The 21,139-nt window shown below is 36.7% G+C and overlaps 1 protein-coding gene across 1 annotated transcript in view; it reads left to right on the top strand.

Moving 5' to 3' along the window:
• VPS45 (vacuolar protein sorting 45 homolog) overlaps positions 1-21,139 on the top strand; it is a 71,203-nt gene that overhangs the window by 33,435 nt on the left and 16,629 nt on the right. Inside the window, exons 12-14 of the mRNA XM_074263358.1 lie at positions 2,898-3,005; positions 4,303-4,424; positions 12,982-13,113. Of these exons, the coding sequence (XP_074119459.1) occupies positions 2,898-3,005; positions 4,303-4,424; positions 12,982-13,113 (362 nt within the window). The remainder of the gene's footprint in view (positions 1-2,897; positions 3,006-4,302; positions 4,425-12,981; positions 13,114-21,139) is intronic.

A 21,139-nucleotide genomic window follows, 5' to 3' on the forward strand; every position in this document is an offset into this window, starting at 1 on the left:
ATACAGAGACTAAAGAAAGTAAAATAGGTATGTGTCCATGAATTAACAAATTAAAATCTAGACTTGACAGAAAGAAGAAAAATAACGAGAATAAGAGGAAGAAATCTTTTATAGAAAAAGGTACAGAAAGTGAAATTTTTAAAAATTAACGAATAAAGCAAGATGAAAGAGATGAAGAAGAAGGATTTTACTTGACTAATTAGCCAAAAGAACAAAAGAAGAAGAATTAAATAATTAATTACAAGAAAGAAGGAAAAAAATAAATAAGCAAAACTCCAAAACTAGGGGAAAAGGTGACAAAGGAGGAAAGAAATTGAAGACAAAGGGAAAAGAGCTAGTGAGAATAGAAATGCCCTAAAACAGATTAAGCTAAAATAACTGAAGAGATAAAGTACTGCATTTACAAAGGAGGGGGGGGGGGAAACCTCATTTAGAAAAAAGAAATATAAAAGAGATATGAAAAAACATAATGTACAATTAACCTGTGAAGGAAATCAAAATGGAGGCAGACAAAAACAGGGATTAGAAATGCTATGTAGTGGTTCACACTTATTTCCCAGAGTTCTTTCATTGGGTATAGCTGGTCCTATTCATTATTGAACAAATGGAGCTGATTTGGTTCATCTCATTGTTGAAGAGGGTCAAGTCCATCAGAATTGATCATCATATAGTATTGTTGTTGAAGTATATAATGATGATCTGGTCCTGCTCATTTCACTCAGCATCATTTCATGTAAGTCTCTCCAGGCCTTTCTGAAATCATCCTGCTGGTCATTTCTTACAGAACAATAATATTCCATAACATTCATATACCACATTTTATTCAGCCACTCTCCAATTGATGGGCATCCACTCAGTTTCCAGTTCCTTGCCACTACAAAGAGGGCTGCCACAAACATTCTTGCACCTGTAAGTCCCTTTTCCTTCTTTAAGATCTCTTTGGGATATAAGCCCAGTAATAACACTGCTGGATCAAAGGGGATGCACAGTTTGATAACTTTTTGAGCATAGTTCTAAATCGCTCTCCAGAATGGCTAGATGTATTCACAACTCCACCAACAATATATCAGTGTCCCAGTTTTTCCCCATCCCTCCAACATTCAGCATTATCTTTTCCTGTATCCTAGCCAATCTGACAGGTGTGTAGTGGTATCTCAAAGTTGTCTTAATTAATTTCTCTGATTAATAATGACTTGGAGCATCTTTTCATATGGCTAAAAATAGTTTCAATTTCTTCATCTGAAAATTGTCTGTTCATATCCTTTGACCATTTATCAGTTGGAGAATGGCTTGATTTCTTATAAATTAGAGTCAGTTCTCTATATATTTTGGAAATGAGACCTTTATCAGAACCTTTGACTGTAAAAATGTTTTCCCAGTTTATTGTTTCCCTTCTAATCATCTCTGCATTAGTTTTGTTTGTACAAAAGCTTTTCATTTTGATATAATCAAAATTTTCTATTTTGTGATCAATAACGATCGATACTCTTTTTTTTTAAAAATTATTTCAATAAATATTTCTCAATTACAAGTAAAAAAAAAAATTAACCCTTTTTTAAATTGAGTTCCAAATTCTCTCCTTCCTTTCCATCCCTTCTCCTTGCTTCAGAAGGCAAGCAATTTGACATGTATTCATGCATGTGAAATAATGCAAAACATAGCAACAATGAATGGAAACGGTCACAGAAAATAAAATAGATAACTCTTGATTTTATGAAATGTAAAAAACAAGTGCATAAACAAAATGAATGCATCTAGGATAAGAATTAAAATTCAAAAGGAGAGAGGGTTTGGTATCCAAGATATGTAAACAATTAATGGATTAGACCAGAAGTCATTTCTCCAGTATAAAAGTGGTCAAAGGGTATAAGTTATAACAAACTGTTCTCAAAATAATTGCAAACTATTAACAACTATCTAGAATATACCCTATCCCTAATAATAAGAAAAAATGCACATCAAAACACCCCTGAGGTTTCTGTCTTACACCATGCAAATTGGCAAAAATGATAAAAGATAGGAAGTCAGTATGGAGAAATTGTGGAAAAGAGACTCATAAGGTTCATTGTAGGTGGAGCTATGAATCAATATATAAACCATTTTGGAAAGCAATTTAGAATTGTATAAATAATGTGACTAAAATGTCATTCCCTTTGACCCAGAGATTCTATTACTGGTCTTATACCAAGGAAGCAATTGAGAAGAAGGACCCCTTGTTTTCCAGTATTATTTGTGATAAGCAAAGAATTGGGAATAAAGTAGATGAACATTGGTTGTGGAATGGCTAAACAAATTGTGGTACATGAATATAATGGGATATTACTGTTCTAAAAGAAAGGACAAGTGTGATGAATGCAGAAATATTAAAAGATCTATATGAACAGATACAGAGTGAAATGAGCAAAGCTAAGAAAACAATATATACAATGGCTATTATGAGGCAAATGGAAAGCAAAACCACTAAAAAAAAATAATCAATTTTTGGAAATTATAAAGCACAAGTATTCCTCTAAAGAAGATATGAGAAGATATCCCCTAGCATTATACAAGTGTATGTACAAGCCTGTACAAATGTTTCTCTTATTTTTAGTATGCTAATTTGTTTTTTTTTTTCCTTTTTTATTCTTTACAAAACATTATTTATTATTTGGGATGGTTCTCTGGGAAGGAGAGAAAAAGGGATACTGGGAGAAATTGTGATTAAAACAAAGTATAATAACAAAAACTTGCCTAAAACAACGTCACAAAAAATACATTGAAAGCAACAATATGATTTTACACATGTGATTTTACCTTTTATGGAGGAATGTGACTAGAGCTAGTCGCTTGTGAGGTTTACCCAGAGATACTAGGGTTTCTTCTCTTTTATAACTAGGTTTCCTTTTCATTTTCTGTAGCTGGTGCCTGCTCTTGTTGAATACGGTGGCAAACGAGCAAGGGGAAGTGACCTCTTTAGCCCCAAAGATGCAGTGGCTATTACCAAGCAGTTCCTCAAAGGATTGAAGGTATTAAAATCTCTGTCATGTTTCCCTAGATGAGAAGTAACTGAAAGTCAACAGGTTGTAAGTGAGTAAATGAGTAAATACAAAGTATCTTAAAATTGCTGTTGATTAAATGCTATGTCAATTAAATGATTAGAGTAGATATCCTAGAAAAAATTTCATCCGGGCATAGGGGACAGAAAGCTGGATTTTCAGCCCAAATCCTGAGTTCCTTCTTGATTTCAGACACTCAGTAGCTATGTGCTCCTGGGCAAGTCATTTGAGTCATTTGTAAAATTAGGAGCATGATGCCATCATCTACGTGAGAAGAAAATAATGTAATCTATGTAAAGTATTTTGTAAGTCTTTGGGTGCTACTTAAATGCTAGTCAATATTCTTATTTAGGAATTTTCCATATTGGAATAGTGTTGTATAGAATTTAATAGTTGAATAAGAAATAATGAAAACAAGTTCTAATAGATTGAGGCAGCTGGTGGTACAGTAGATAAGGTGCTGGGTCAGGAGTCCAGAAAACTTGAGTTCAAATTTGGCCTCAGACAATAGCTGTGTGACCCTGGGCAAGTCACTTAACCTGTAAAATGGATATATTACTAGCCACATCCCTCATAGGGTTGTTGTGAAAATCAAATAAGATACTATTTGTAAAATCTCTTACAGTGCCTAACACGTAATAGGTTCTATGTAAATCCTTGATCCCTTTCTCTAGCAGATACTTAAGGTTGAATAGAAACTATACAGTTATTAAATATAGTGAAGTTTCTCTCATGTTTCCTGTTCCCTTTTGTTCTACATAACATTTTCAACATCAAATAACATCGCCAAAGAAATCCCTGAAGAATAAATGATAACTTTAGAAAACTTTATAAAATCCTTTTCCATTCATAGCCCTAAATTTTATAGTATTTTCTATAAGGTAGCAACACCTGATGATGAGGTAAATATTGAAATGAACCTTGAATTCACTTTTTTTTTTTTTTTTTTTTTTTTTTTTTTTTTAGATTGATAAAAGAGGTTTATTATGGGGATTGGAAGTAAAGTTAGAAATCCTGACAGAGAGGCATAAAGTCTGGTTAGGAAATAGGTGAGGATAAAGAGAGGATGACACTGGAAAGAGTATTCCAGTGGACAGAGGTCCTTGGCATGCCAAGTATGAAGCTGGCATGTTTGGAACCTCTGCCTGAATTCACTTTTAAAACTCTTTCAAGAACTCTCCATCTTTTTCTGATCTGAGTGTCGTTAATGTGTTTATATTGCAAAATATCTCATGAGTGACATAAGAACCATTTCCCTCTGTCTTAGGGAGTGGAAAATGTTTATACACAGCATCAGCCTTTCCTCTATGAAACATTGGATCATCTCATCAAAGGAAAGCTTAAGGAAAATCAGTACCCTTACTTAGGCCCCAGCACACTGAGAGACAGGTAAGAACAACCAAAAAAAACAAAAAACAAAAAAACCCCACCTTAATGGCATAGACCAGGAAAGATGAGTCAAAAAAACCACATAGGTCAAATTAAAGAGACCCCTCTCTTCCAAAGTATCAATATGGCCAAAAGAAATTAAAGTTCTTTTGGCCTTAGGAGCTAGCTTCAAGATTGGAATATAGTTGTAATGAAACATTTGCCTGGTCCTCAAACACATCTGTTTTTTGAAATCATCTTCAGATATTCCTGCAAGCCCACCAGACAGTGTCATATTTGCTCATTAGATTCTGACAAATCTTCTTGTACTCTTCAAGCTCAAGCCCATGGCATCTGGGGCTTGTAGCATAAATGCCAAAAATAAATTCATTACTTGATTATGATCCAAAGCAGGTTGTTGCTATTTTTGGTTGTGACTGGACTTTGCCAAATGTGGCCAGCATGCAAGCTGAGAGCCCTACTTAATAAAGTCACAGTTGCTAAATTACACAGTCCTTGGATAGCTTTTGTCATGGGGATTGGCCAAAGGAAGCAGTTGGTTGAAATGATCCTTCTTATCTAAGCGCTTATCAAGTGCTTTTGCCAAAAACAAAAATTCATCCAATACATCTTAAATCAGCCTGAATTATAAAGCATGTACATATGTAGCACCTAAAAATATGCCAAATATGTGCCAGTATTCTAAATTAAGATCATATGTGCAACATATTAGAAATCCAGATTATTGTATATAATGTAATCTGTTTTGGGAAATTTATATGGAACCTGAGTGACAATTTTTTATTAAAGTTTTTAATTGTTGTACTATTTTAGCTAATAGTTGTAATTCAAAACTCTTGAAAGAACAAGACTTTACAAACATGATTAACTTCCTAAAAGTATTGTGATAAGTATAGATGAATCTTCTTTGAAAGAATTCTTTCCTTTTTTCCATAGAGCTTTTTCTTCCCTCTTTCAAAAATCTTGCAATTTTCATGAAAGATGGAAATGACCTTTTCTAAATCCAGGGCCTGCTAGCAGAATGTTTGCTGTTAAATTCAGAACATACAGTCATTCACATGAAATGTGTTAGAGACCTGAGAGTCAACGTTCAGAAATGTCAGCTGAGTGGGAAGAATGAAGTCCCTCCAAATCTAGTTACCCATTTTCTGGATAGTCTGAGAAACATACTAGAAAGCTCATCTTTCGTTCCATTCATTATTCCTAGATATACCATGGGGCATTACAATTAATCAAATGGGAGTAAAAACTTTATTTTATAATGAACTGTGACTTTCATATAAGAAAAATTATGGGACATCAGTAAGACTATATCAAAATAGGAAAATGTGGGTCACATAAGAAATTTTGTATGTGATTTGTTTATATTAACCAACTTCTCTGATTTCTTGGGATTAATTTCTAACAAGTTTGAAGTGGTACCATTTCAACAGTTCTTGCTGCTGTGTTCTACCCTCACCTGAATATATATCCATTAACTGCAGAGGGCCTTCATAATCTGGTATTGTTTTTCATTCCTTGTGAAATATAAGCTCAAAAATTACACCCACACAGCCCTATGGAACCAGTGACCAGAAACTTGCAACTTGTGCTCTTTCAGGGGTAGTGTTGGGTTTTTTGGCTAGTTGAGTTCTTAATAGATAGTTTGATAAAATGAATATATCATAGTCAAATAAAAATTTTGCTTGGTTCTAATTTGTAGGCTTTTGTTCTATTAAAAGCCAAAGAAGGACTCTTAAAACTAAGAACACACACAAAGTCATTGGGAATGAAAATGCACCGCAGGAACTCCTTTAAACTTACCTTGGGGGGTCGGGATGAGAAGTTTGTGTTTTGCTGATCTTTAGAATTACTGTAATAACTTGGGTTTTTATAGGCTTATCATTTACAAACTGTTTTCATATGTATTATCTAATTGATAATAGTATGAATATGGAGAGCAAGTATTAATCTCTTTCATATGTGAAGAAATTAAGACTCAGCCAGGTTGTCATTTTGCCACACAATTTGTAGGGCAGAAGTAGGGTTTGTGGCTCTTTGCCAAAGGCTCAATCCCTAATAGCAGTAATCATTTTTGATGAGATTTCAGGTTTATCAAGCACTTGATGAGCTTACCTCAATAGCTCCTCTTGAAAAAGCCCAGAATGTAAATACCACCTAGGTCATGACCTCAGAATGCTGAAGCAGTCTGCCCACAGTTACATAGCCAGGAAGTGTCTGGGAGGAGTTGGGTCTAGTTCTGAACTAAGTCCACTATATTCTCCCTTCTGTCTTTTGGAAAGAGAATCTTGGAGTTGAAGGAATTGAGGTTAAGATTGTGCCCTGCTCAAGGCTTCACAGGGAGTAAGTAGTAGAAGCTGAGGTCCATACTCTGGTCTTGTGACTCCAGAGACAATTTTGGGACCATCTCAGGCCCATCACAGTCATCAACTCTCTGTAGAGCCCCAGTGCCTGATGTGGCCCATGCTCAATGAGAGTACAGAGGAGGGAGGGAATCAGGTGACTGACTGATGTGTTTAGTAGTGACTGAACCTGAAATCAGGAAAACTGGGTTCTCTGGCCAGCTGATCAGGGGCAGTTTACAAGGTCAACCAGCATCTGACACCTACTGTATGCTGGGCCCTGAATGAATTTCATAATAACATCATCACCTGTAATCTAGTAATGATAATGGTTATAGTGTCTACCTCATAGAGTGGCTGGGATGAAATGAATTTGGAATTCTAGGAAAGTGTTAAAATGTGAGCTTTCATGAAGAAAAAGAAAAAAAAAATTATTCTAGCCCTTCCTGTATGTGTTTTTGTTACCTCATCATTGATAGAATTTTCTTGGTTTTGATATCATATGCTACAAAAGAAAATATAACAAAAATAAAATCAGTAACAAAAAATTACATATTAAGAATTTTCTAACTGGTGTTTCTTTATTTTTTTCTGCCACACAGATGCTATATATCACTTAAATAGCATTGCCTAGAAAGAACCAAGCTCAGTCAGGTAGAGAGAAAGTCCTCACAGCTGAACCCTCGCTCCATTGGCTCATCTCCCATATTTTATGAGACACTTTAAGCTTCTCCTACAACAGTTTGATGTGCTTTTGGAAGAAGAGGGTTAAATCTTTCCCATTTCCATATTTCTATAATTGGGACCATCTGGAGCTCTGATACCTGATTTTGTTTTGTGTTGCTTTCCCCCTTAATTATTCTATAGACCCTTAGCTATACAGGATCTCAGGTGGATGAAAGGAAGAAAAATTTTCACCCACCCCTAGATCAGAAGAACTCACCTTTAATGTTTCAGAGGTCAGATTGGGGATTAGGGAATATAGTGGGGCAGATTTAGGATAGAGGCTTTTTAGAAAGTAAGGGAAACTTGACAAGTTTGCTGAGTGCTGACCCTTTCTAATAGGCCTTGGCTCTTTGTACAGCACTTTTTCTTTGGTGTAAAGTTTTCAAGCCTTCAGCTATTGAATTAGATCACAGTATATCCATATCCACAAATTGGGTTTTGAGGTAGCTGTTGCTTAAATAATTTTACTCATCCTACAAGGTAGATTTCCATTAAATCCTTTTTGTTAGTTTGTGTTCTTGCTCTAAAACTGCCTATTCGTCCTTGAGAGAAATGAGAGCTTTGAAAGGCTAGTGAAAAAAGGGAACTGCATGAGTGTACATTGGGGAGGGAGGGAGGCAGTTCAAAGAGACTACTTTCTCCCTTTTTTCAGTAGTTCAATAACATCTTAGTGGAACCATTTATTTGGGGTCTCATGAAAGGCTCAGTCTTTTTTGCTGTAGCAGCTTTTGTTGACTTCAGTTAAGTGCTTTAGCTTGCAACCCATGAGTATCTTTAAAAGTGGTATTTTCACAAAGCTCATAAAAATGGTACTTTTCATTAACACTTGGTTGTCTGCTCATGTTTTCCATATTTGGTAGTATTGATTTCTAGAAGAAATGGAGGTGAAAGTTTTTTGTTGTTTTTTTAAACAGTTGGATGCAAAACCACCTGGATTCTCTGGATGTCTCTGCGCTTCTATAGGCAATTCTGTCCTTTTGTATGTTCTGACTGCTGTTTTCAGATGTTTGCTTTCTGCATTAATTAATGCTTCCAGTTGCCATGGTGAATTACTGAGAACTGGGAGATGTCCATAAAGGAGTGAACTTGTATACCCTCCTTGGTTTTGACCATCACATTAGAAGATTTACTGTACATTTTATCATTGGCATCATCAGCACAAATAGTATCTTCTTTCATTTTTAAAATCATTAGGGAAAAGAAAGAAAAAAGGGAATTATCAAGGCTATGGGATGAGTGGGGTGGAAGGAAGGGAATGTTATTATTATCATTGTTGTTACTTTATATTCTTCCTCCATTTCACTTGGGTAAGATGTGGGAGGCTCAGGAAAACATTGGTTAATATCTCTGTAGCAAAATCTGACAGCATCATGTTTGTTAGGCACACAGGGAGCCTAGCCGCTCCCTGTCACTGCCCTTGTATCTGTGCTTTTGCTTACATTTATGTAACTAACACCCACAGTTTACCATCCCAAGCATTTTCTTCATTTTCAAGTAAATGCAACTCAACAAAAATGCTCTGACATCCTAAAATTACTCTGCTACGGTACTTTATGCACTGGTTGCGTGGAATCTACTTCTGTTCATTTCTTCTTGTGCTTAGGCATTACTTCCATAAAAACTTTCTTTGCAGTAAGAGACAAGTATAACCCAGAAGCAGATAGTGGTCAGAATTAAGCTATGGAGAATCAACATCAAGTTTCCTGGAGGCTCTGCCCTTTTTTTAAACCAAGTAGATCAAAAGCATGAAGCAAAGCTATTTATCTTCTGATGGAGAGTGGTCACTGATTCAGGGACCGAATCAGCCTTCCTTTCTCCTTATAATAACCTGGGTCATTTACTCACCATAAGTAGTATAGCATTTGGGAAATTTTTACTAAGGAACTTCATTTTCTAATAATGTAGCATGTTCTGTGTCCTAAAGACTGCTACTGATTCTAAATATCTTGATAGGCAATTTTTTAAATGGTGTCTATAAATTAAACTACCCCTATATATTTGCATTCTAAACTTTACTACTGGTTGACTGTCCTCAGGTCCATTCATGTTGTCATACTCCATGTATGTGACCCTCAGAATCAAAGCATGTCCTTTTTGATGAACAGTTCTGATTGTTACCCCAAACCAGTGATCTCGCTAGGCAGAATAAATTTCATGGACAGAATAACAATTTTAAGATTTTTCTACATTTGCCTTGTTCTCGGTTTTATGACTCAATGAAGGCATTTCTAATTAAATCCAATTATTGATTATTCAGCTCCCAGTAACATTCCTAGAGAAATTGACAGCCTCTTCCCTTTTTCTAGGGGAAATGCTAATGACTAATGGCCCAATCAGTGGGAGAAGAGGAAACAAGAATATATTGCATAATCCACAGAATAATTCAGCCCCTAAATAACTATAAATTCAGTATTAGGAAAAAAAAAAAAAAAAACATAGTCCTGAAGCCATTCTGCTTTACAGTGGAACTACTCTGATTGAGGAGAGTCTCTGCTCATTAAGAAAGGGAGGACTGGAAGGAAGAAGTCCAGATTCTGCAGGAAGTGTTAATGATGCATGGAAAATAATAATGCTTTTCTCTGTATTTCTAAAGAACTTCTTTTCCCTGGAGCTCAAAGTACCAAGTTGGTATTACAGTAATATCTCACCCCAGCTAAGAGAAACTGTTCTGCTCATAATGCCATCTTTCAAATCAGTTTTGAGAACAAGGCCATTTGTGATGTAGAAGATTCTTTTTGTGGGGGGAAGGGGAATGTGGAGAGGAGTACTCGTGAGCAGAAGGGTTTAGCCTGGGATTATTGGCTCTGTTCCAAAATGGGTAATTGCATTCTGACTTTCCCAAATTCTCTGAACAAACATCTCAAGTTTTCTTATGGACAAAGGCCTGATCTTGTGAGTAGGAATTAAAGAATAATTTTATCCCTTTGGTGGCCAATTACATAAGCACATATGTTTATAAAGTGTTATATGCTATATGGATAATTCAAGAAAAAACAGTTTTGGGGAATTGCTTATTTGTGTATGTATGTGTGCAGAATGGTTGGGCTCTTGATGAGGTCCTACTTAGCTAATGATTTTATCTCAATCTTTAATGTAGTGGTTCTATTTTGGGCAAATATATTGCCAAACTTTTGTCTTTCATAAAGAGTTTTTGCCTTCAGTTTGGTAACTAGGCAATAGATTATGCAAATCAAAAGGTAGGACTAAACATGTCACTACAGCTTTAGGAAACTCCATTTATATTTGTTAAAAATTACTTCTCACTTGCATTTGCCTAATCTGACTTGGACTGTGACAACAGAAGAGTACCTGTTACTTTAAGAAGTCTCACAACAAGCAGCATCAGCTATTAATATTACAATCTAACCACAGAACAAAAATTAGTTTTTGGAAGGAAGTAACCTACCGAGAATCCAGTGGCATCAAGACTGAGAGTCAGTTCTCCAACTTTGATAAGGGTACTCTTTTAGCAGCCAGAGGAAAACTATGTAATGATAGGGTCAGCACTGTCCTGCTCAATGAAGAGTTATTAGCTGTGCCCACCACAGCCATTTTGTGCCATTAGGCCTCTGTGCAAAACCAAATTCCTGCTACTCACCTTAAGATGCTGAATCTCCAGAGGTGAAACTCAGGCAGAATTTAAATGGTGAAATATGTGGGCTGGAGGTGTTAAAAATGCAGAGCCATCTTTTCTTCTTGGAAGAACATCAAGGTACGCCCTTCTTTGGTAAACTAAAATGTGCTGAGACATACCCCCTGTTCTCTGTGCCTGTGGAGGTGAAGACAGCTTGCTATTTCAGCCTTGCAGCTGTTTTCTTGCAAAGTCCAGCCTTCTTTTTTCATTGTTTAGTCTCAAAGGCAAGCTATGTGCAATTCCAAGGATTTAGTCAGAAGTCCCAAAGCTGTTGTAGACCCATCCCCCCCAGATGGTCCTTTCCCCCAGATCAAAGGCCTGGACTTTAGAAGGCACAGATTGTGGATACTTGATCATACACTGAACATGCCAGGGGAAAAAATATAAAGACTAAAAGAATAGTTACTACTAACAGGAAAAAGATTTGACTAATTTAAAATAATTGCCAAATATGTAACATTTTTGTGATGTTTGAAAAGCAAATATTTGTATTGTATGAAAATAAATTTCATTGCTTAAATGGGATAACTTTTGTCCCAGTTTGCCTATGTTGCATGAAGTAAGTCTTGTTTTGATCTTAGGAAACGAATTAAGATTGTAACAGTGTGAATTTAAGTTGAGGTCTCAAAACAAAATTTCAGAAAGGGCTTCCTAACCCTTTATAAGCTGAACAATAATAAGCTCTATCTGAGAGGATTCCTTTCATGGGTTCCTCAACAATGCAGTAGCCACTTAAATTGGTATTTATAACTATCACCAATTGCTTTTTTTCCCTTAGAGTTTCATAACAGAAGGTGAATGCTTCATGCAGAATGCTCCCACTGACTCTTTTGAAGTGTGTTTGAGGCAATAACAGAAGGGACATGGCTTTGGATTTTTGAGAATCACATGCTTTGATTAAAAATGGTGTTACAGTATAAATGCAGCAGTAAATGTTTCCACTTGATTCATGGGTGTAATCTTAATTAATGTGCGGTCTGTGATTTGACACACTCTTGATTTCAGTGATTCCATGCAGTAGCTTAAGAAACAGTAATCTTGTGAGAGGCAAAATAAAGAAGACCTTAGTGATTTTGTCATTCATACCATTTTTTTCCTTTTTGCATTAAGAGATGATAGGAGACTCAGGAATATGGAGTCACTTTGATAAAAATGGAAAAATCAATGAAACACCTCAATAGATGAGTTATTGACAAGTTGAAAAACCTTGCCCCATGCATTAGATATTCTTGATTTCGCAAAGGTTTTGGGTGTAAAAGTTTTTGGAGAAAGTTGAGGTTGCTACATATACAAAATAAATGCTTCTGTCTAATAGGGAAGACTAAGTGCCTCACAACTAGTGCTTCCAAGGTTTTGGATAGAGGCTGCTGGCTCCATATTCTACTAAATATTGCTCAAGTGCTTTTACGTGAAAGGACAAGTTTAGCACAAAGCATAAATTATTTTTACATTGGAAGCTGATTCCACAATATGATAAAGCACTCTGGAGCTTCTTGAATATAAAAGATTATTTCTTCATTTTGCCTCTGCAACAATAGTGTGCTATTTTGAAACTCACTGTATGGGGATTATAGGACATCCGCTCATAAATACGGAATAAATGATTATTTAGCATCTCTAAGATTATGTTTCCTGCCAATTTAGATAAATAAAACTTCCTTGAAACTTTTCATTCTGTACTATTTTTGGTCATATCCCTACCCTACCTCTATCCTCTTACTTTTTCCCGACTAAAATATTCAAACTCTGTGTGTGTGTGTGTGTGTGTGTGTGTGTGTGTGTGTGTGTGTGTGTGTATCAGATTCTGGCCTTTTCTTTATTATTCCAAAGTACTAACTCTCCTTCTTTACTACAGGCCTCAAGACATTATCGTATTTATAATTGGAGGAACCACTTATGAAGAGGCGCTGACAGTTTATAATTTGAATCGCACCACTCCTGGAGTTAGGATTGTCTTGGGAGGGACCACAATACACAATACCAAAAGGTAAAAGATGCAACACACCAGCCATTCCCAGATAATATGGTTCAGTTCTCCTGTGGATGAGAAAGATTTACTCAAATGGAGGCCATTGTTAGGAAGTATTCATTCACTCATTGGTTTGGAGTTAGTCACATGCAGAATCTATCTTCTGTCCCTTTGTTAAAGTGGGTCTACAGAGTAGTGGCCCAGGCAGTACCTTAGTGCAAGAAGTCTGTTGTTTCTATATCTCAGAGGAGAAAGAAATTTAATCATAAACACTGCATCTTTGAAAATTCCAAGCAGTACTAGTAGCTAGTATTTCGATATTAAATTTTAAAAAACACTTTTCTCACAGTGGTCCTGTGAGATAAGTATTGTCATGGGAGATGTTCAGATTCTTACCTGTGTGACTATATAGAATTAATAAGTATGTCTGTAGTAGAATTAAATCTAAGTCTCCATCTTCTTAGATTAGTGCTCTTTCTACTACAATCTGCTGATGCTGGACATCTCTTGGCTTCCCCATTTTGATGATAAACTTCAGATTTTTCTTTATTCACCCCTTCCATCTGCTTCTACTTCCCCAAAGTAACATCCTTGGAGGTTTTTCAGAAAATGACAACATAGTCATCACTTGATCACTCATATTAAGAAACAGGAACAGTGTCATGCACAGACCAAAAGTTTTAGAAATTTGGCTTCATAATGCATTATTTCAGTTTTCTTGAAAAAAATTTACATTCTTAATTATGTTTAGCATTGGGTAATGATAAAGTAATTTTGCATTCCCATAGCATCTGAAAGTTAAAAGAATGTTGATTGAGAGCATACTAAGGGAAATCTATTTAGGATACACTGTGAATAATAGCAAATGGCTCATCTAATCCCCAACTTCTTAAACACTATGGGTTATAACATCATGTGAAGTCGATAATTGAATGTGGGGATCATGAAATTGTGATTTATTTTCAATAAACATTTGATTTGTATATCTATTTTATATTCCTCCATACTCAGGGTCACATAAAAATTTATCTAACAAAAAGAGATTGTGAGTGAAGAGAGTTTAAGAAGTCCTAATCTAATCGAGAAGTCATAGTCTTTTATGTCTTCAGTCTTCCCCAGTCCTGTCTTACAATTATGCCTTCCCCTGTCAGCTGCTAACCAAGCAAAAATTCAAGGATTCTATCCATTCTTTACTCCCTCCCCCTTTTGAATATACAAAACTCCCTCATCTTGTAATGAAATCATTCTGTCTGCTGTATAATAAACTAACTCAACAGAACAAGAGGAAAGTAAGAAGGAATGAAACAGGTGACTCACTCCCATTTGCTATAGTAGAAGTATGGTGAAACCAAAGAGATCCAGGATGGGAAGCTTGCTGGCCAAATCATGGAAGTTATTCAGCAGCTGCTCAGTCTTAGAGTTTCTTTGGAATACTAACTACTAAGAGTAAAATGGCCACTGTGGATTCTGCCTCTTTCAAGATAAAAAACTTGTGACTTGGAATTTGAAAATAGTCATCCAGTCTTATTGAAAAGGTTATTCCTATATCTTAAGATGGTAGGAGATTTGATTGGCCCCCAGATAGATTTTTAATTATCTTTATTAATAGATCATAGATAAGGCAAAATAAAAGGCAATACAAATGACTTATACCTGGTTTGGGGATGACTTATGGGAGTTTTTGTTTGCAGTGATACTTTTGCACTTAGATTTGGTTTGCATTTATTGGAATTGACTTGTATAACCAGAGTACATTTTGGGCAGCTCGATATTTAAAGCATACTACAAAGCAAATAATCAAGAGTGGACTGTTTTGTCCTAGTTGGTTTAAAAGAAAGGAATGATTTCTAACTGGAGGATAGCTAATACATTTGCCTAAGAAAATGACAAAAGTCTTTTTGCTGTATTCTCAAAACCAGATGGAAGGAGGAAAACACATCCCTGCCAGTTTTCAGGAAGCAAGCAAACAGAAATCTTTCCTGTGGTTGTAACTTGAATTTTTGTCGCAAATTGGAACTCTTTTTAATATGTCTAAGCCATCCAAACTCTGCCATTCATCTGCTTCCCTTTGCAGAGAAAAAAATGATTTTCCTTTGAAATTATTGCTTGAATGATATCATCCTACTTGCTGAATAATGTAAACTCACTTTAGGAATCAAGGGGTTTTGTCTGTTGATCATGGAGAGATATGTAAGGATCTGTATTCTCAATGTTTAGCTTTATCTCAGTAACCTACTTATCTCTAGTTAGATAACCTCCCAGTCAGAGTTCTGAAAGATTGATCCCCAAGTAGTTCCTTTGAAAGACGTTTTTCCCGTTGAAATTCTGTTGCCTTCTGACCTGCTTCTAAGGGTAAGTTTGTTTGTCACTTAAAATCAGAGTATAGACTGAACATTCAGATTTTCCCTGAAGTCAGTACCTGAATTTCAGAGCAGATAATTTTAAGGACGTCAACCCTTTACAACCCTTTTGACCAGATATTCTCTTATTGAGCTCATTTTGGTCTATCTCTACCAAGTCTGCCACCTTTTTGAATGATATTCAATTTGAACCATTCATCTTTGATGGGACTTTTTTTTTTTTTTTTATTGTCAAAGTGCTTGTCAACTTGGAAAAATTCACCTGACCATATGATTCATTATTTGGTTCTTATGCTCATCATCTGCAGAGCTCTTCTTCCTGAGCCTCTGTTCCTGTTTCTTTTTTATAGAACTCTTAGTAGGTAGTAAAATGTGCATTTCAGAGATCAATTATCACAAATGCTTAAGTATTCAGTTGCTACTTGAAGACAGTTCTAGGCAGTGGTGTGAAATTATTAGCACTGAGGCTTGAGCTTCACAATGAATGCCACCTTTGTTATCAGGAGCCTATTCAGTAAACCTCCAAGTCCCAGCTAAAGCTAGCAGCTCCTTAAACATATTGAGGTGCAGTTACATGGAAAGTTAACATTGAAAATAACACTTTATTTGTCTCAACTTAATGAGACTGGTTTGAACCAGAAAATGCCAAATCTTGGCAATAAGAAAACATAATATAGCCATTTGTTTTGTTGGGCTGTTGGTTTTCTTAATTTTATTTTCTGATATCTCCGTCTGTGGAACATCTATGTCACAATCTGATATGAGAGTTAGGCATGTGTTTGTTTTTCCACAAAAACACTAAAAATCTCAACTTCAACAAGTTAGCAAAGATCTATAAGCCTTCTTTAGTTAAATGGAAATTTTGAAAGAAAAAATGTCCCCTCAAAAGGCAGAGAACAAAAAACAGTAGAGAGAATCTAGAGACCCAAAGGCCAGCACCGGCAGATATGCCATGAGGAGGAAGGAAATGGGCACTTGTTGGCTGGGGATTTCATGCACTCGTACCAGAATTGCTCCTTGTAGGGACAAAACGGCTGTGCCAGGGCAAGTTCGAGCCAGAGGATGCGCTCACCTGGTCAGAAGCCTCAGCCAGGGTTGAGCAGAGCCCCAGATCCCAGGCCCGAGGGCAGCTCTGTCCCAGAAACATTGTGTCTGCAGCAGATTAGGGTAGGGAAGAGACCTGCTCCCTTTCTGTCACGTGTCACTGTGGATTCTGACAAGATAAAAAACTGGTGGACTTGGTGTGTTTTATCTCACTGTGAAAATAACCTTCCTGTATCTTTTTGAGGTAGTTTAGAAACTGTAGGTCCCAACTGAACGCACAGGTGGCAGATGTCCCAGAGCCAGTAGGTAAGGCCCTTACTTGGATAGAATTTGAGACTAACCTGGAGATCCTCTTTACCCAAATAGAAGATTGGTGTCAAGAGTGAGGTTGAGATATTCTGTATTGTCTCCAGAAATGGCATCTATATGACTGCTTCCTGTCATAGGTAGCAGTTCAAAGTAACCAACCACCCAGGGACTTTAAATGTTTCTGTAGTACAAAGGGCAGTAACCTGCGCTGCTGTAACGCAATAGACTCGGCCACACAAGCTTGCCCATTTTTGGTGTTGGGGAGAAATCAGAAAGACCTGTGTATTAAGATAACTTCTTCCAACAGAAGCTAGGAGGATATCAGACAGGATTCCATCTTCCTCTCTTCTCCTTTTTTTCATCTTTCTCCAGGCATATATTTTAAACTACAGTGTATGTTATTTGAGTCCAAAGCTTAATTTGCCTTTGAGGTTATAGATTAAGCTCTCTGTTCTTAAGTACCTTGGTTTGGGGGATATTTGTGTTTTTTTTTTTTTTTTTTTTTTTTTTTTAACAGCCTTTCAAGTGTTTATCTCTTAAGCAGCTTGAGCTTTTGTCCCAGAAAAGTAAAAAAATATGTTTGTGTGTGTGCGCATCTGTGTCTCTGTGTGTGGTGCCTGGTTATATATTATTTGTTTCTGTAGAATCAGCTGATGAAGCATGGCATGTACCTGTATTTATCTAGAATTAAAGACCATATAGGGTAAAATGGTTCACTTCCTTTTAAGATCCTAAGGGACATGATAATAATAGCCCAAACGAGTATGATGCTTCAGGGTTTTCGAACACTTTACATATGTTAGCTCATTTGATTTTTACAGCAGCTGGAGCAAACTGAAGCAAAGAGAGATGGAGTGACTTTTCCAGGGGTACACACTTAGTACTTAGATTCATAGTTAGCCAGGTAACCCAATGGCTAGAGCACAGGAAGATCCAAGTTCAGATCCAGTTTCAGACACTTATTAGTTCACGTAGCCCTGGACAGGTAACAACGTCTGTTTGCCACAGTTTTTTATCTGTAAAATGGGAGTAAAAGTAATTCCTACCTCCCAAGGTTCCTTTCTTCCTGACTCCATGTCAAGTGCTCATCCACTGTGCCACTTAGTTGATATGACAGTACTTAGATGTCTTCACAGGACTATTATTTTTTAAAATAATCCTGAACACAGAGGTGGTAAATATTTTCTTCTCTGTGTATACTCAGTAGGAGTTTTAACAGTCAGTCATGTTTTTTTCTTTCCCCTTTATACATAATGAAATGCGGAGAAATAAGAACAACTGCTCAGAGCTTTCTATAAAGGTATAACTGCCATATTTTTTTTTTTGAAGGTTAAGAACCTGTTGAAGAAGAGCTCTTTCTGAGAACTCAATTCTATAACAATAGCTTGAAAACATGCCCATTTTCTGAGTTGTCTCATGCAGAGTCTGCTCTCCCAGGGTCCTTTGTAGAGCTCAGTCTTTGAGCATCTCAGGACTTGCCTGATCTTCTCTTGAAGTTCTGTTCTGTCCTTTCTCTTTATTTACCTACATAATGCATACTCATCTATAAAAAACCTATCAGATGTCAAATTCATGTACCTTGCTTGGTATGTCAAATGGGATTTTCTAGTATCCTACTTTGAGATAGGCTTTTACACCAGGTGAGTAAACTATATCCTATGTAGTATCTTCCCATTCATAGACTAGGTCAACCTACACAGAAAATCCTGGGTGAGGTGGAAGGTAGGAAGAGAAGGTCAGTTAAGGGAATCTCTCTTCCTACCTCTCATAGACTTAAGTATATTGTAAAAACTTAAATCCCTGACTGACTCACAGTATGGAACCAGTAGAGTTTTTTGTCCTAGAGATAGTCATTTGAGATGTATTTAATATTTCTGTGGCAAATGACCCTGCCTAGCAACATAACTTGTGTTTTGGTCAGGGTTTAAGGATGGTCTGCCTTATTACCTCACAACTCAAATCAATATTAAAGAGGCCTAGTCCCTGCCATATCAGTTGACACCTTCAGTTGGCAGTGTGAACGGAGAGGCCAAGAAGCAAAACCATTACAGGTGTGGATGTGGCTGGCACTAGAAAGAGGCACTGAATATGTGTGGGGAATATGTGCTGCCCACAGCTGCCTGAGCTGTGGGTGAGTAGACAGTAGGTCAGCTCAGAACCTTGCCCTTTTCACAGGCAAGAGGTGCCCTTGGAACTAAGATTTTCCAGTTGTCAGATTCCCTTTCACTTGAAAGGGGTCAGCCATAAATGTATGAAGGAGTTAGTGACTACTTATGCCTACTTCAGTTGCCCATAGAGCTCATCAGCCATATCCCTGAATTTACGCTGCTAAGAAAATAATTGAAAGACTTTAAAAAAAAAAAATAATGTTATAAACACAATCATCCTTACCAAAATCTATTTCATCAAAACATACATAGAAAATAAACAGCAAAATCCTACCTCAAACATCTGATTTTCAGCAAAGTAAATACAAACAATTCAAACAACAAACAAGGAAAATACTCCTATTTCATATCTCTCTCCAAGTTACCTGAAGTTTAGCCTTTTTTAAGAGAAGAATGCCTTTTAATTTGAAATGTCATTAGCCAACCACTTTTTTGTCTTCTAACCACTTTCTGCCTTCTAATAATAATGTTAAACTAAAGCAGAGGGAGTTTTTAAAGGCCAGGGCCAATAGAAAAACATTCAGTTGTGCCTGAAGATTTACTCTGCCCAGATATCATTGAGGGTGAAAATTAAAAGTGAAAAAACATTTTTTCTAATTAAAACGATTAACTTAATTAAAAGTGGCACTTTTAGGTTAGCCACCCAAGGAGGCATCTGATTGCTAGTAGCACTTAGCAGTGGCAGATGTCAGGCAGAACCTTTTGCCAAGGGGTTTAGTTTAGGGCATTTTAAGGGGAAAAAAAACTAGCTGACACGTACTTAGTGTAAGTAAATTTGAACCAAGGAGCAAATTCGTATTGTCAACAGGTACTTTGTAGATCTCTGCCTAACAAGTAATACTAGAAACTTGGAGCTTCTCTTGTGACCATGAGTTGGCGCAATCTCTGAATTATTTACAGAAAAATTAGGATACTGTGACAGAATTTGCATTTCAAAGGGAGAGAAATCTAGAGGGCACTCCCCACATGTTGGTATTTCTAGACAGGCTATCAGAGCTGAGGCTTTCACTGTTGAGATTAAGTCACTAAGAGTTGCTTTCCCTATGTTAACAGGTAAATAGGCTTGAGCAATGATGACTGAGTTAATTCCTCTTAATAATTAAAAAATCTCCCTGTCTTGGAATTGCAAACACATTATTATGGACATCCTAAAACAAAGCAAATTTAACCTAAAATTCTGATTTGAAGTGGTGTGTCACCTGGCTCTAGTTTCATTAAACCACTGGAGTTATTTAAGTAGTAATGCATCCATTTGTATTAAATAGGGGGAAGGCTGGGCATCTGATTGTCACTAGGACCTTCTTGTCCTCTCTCTCTCTCTCTCTCTCTCTCTCTCTCTCTCTCTCTCTCTCTCTCTCTCTCTCTCTCTCTCTCTCTCTCCCCCCCTTTCACTCTTAATCTCACTCTCTATCTCTTTGTCTCTCTCACTCGCTTGCTCTCACTCTCTGTCTCTCTGTCTCTCTCTCTCTCTCTCTCTCTCTCTCTCTCTCTCTCTCTCTCTCTCTCTCTCTCTCTCTCTCTCTCCCTCCCTCTCTCTCACTCGCTCGCTCTCTGTGTCTCTCTGTCTCTCTGTGTTTCTGTCTCTCTCTTTCAGACTCTCTCTGTGTATGTGTGTGTGTTTCTCTTCCACCCCCCCTTTCCCTCTCTGTATTTCAGATATACACACCCCCTTTCAGTTCCACAAAGTTAAATTAACTAACTACATCTTCATGTTTTAACAGTTTTCATACAGTCCTCTGAATGGATTCTCTTGATGTGATGGGTTTTCGTTTGTTATAAGGAATGATCTCTACCCCAGAGTTGCAGTGCTCGAAACACACTATTCCTATCTTTGTGGTTCTTGCTTGTAAGAGAGCTGTTTTTATTCCTAGGTGATAACCTCCTTTCAGACCTCCCTGTAATTGATATCATGGGCCAGTCTCTCCCTGAGGGATACCATCCATCGCTAGCTTTGTACATAACCCTCAAGGTTATCTTTTTCTTCTCTCTTCACATGATATGCCAGTGAATGTTACATGTAGAACTCTATGTACGTGCCATAGTTACATTTTTGCATTTGTTTCTTAGTGTAGGAAAGAGACAAACACCAAGCCTACTCTTTTTTTTTTTTTTTTTTTTTTTTTTTTGGTAATTCAAGTCCTTACTTATATTAGTGTAAGGGTG

Source organism: Sminthopsis crassicaudata, chromosome 4, assembly GCF_048593235.1.
Source record: "Sminthopsis crassicaudata isolate SCR6 chromosome 4, ASM4859323v1, whole genome shotgun sequence".
NCBI classification, from domain to species: Eukaryota; Metazoa; Chordata; class Mammalia; order Dasyuromorphia; family Dasyuridae; genus Sminthopsis; species Sminthopsis crassicaudata.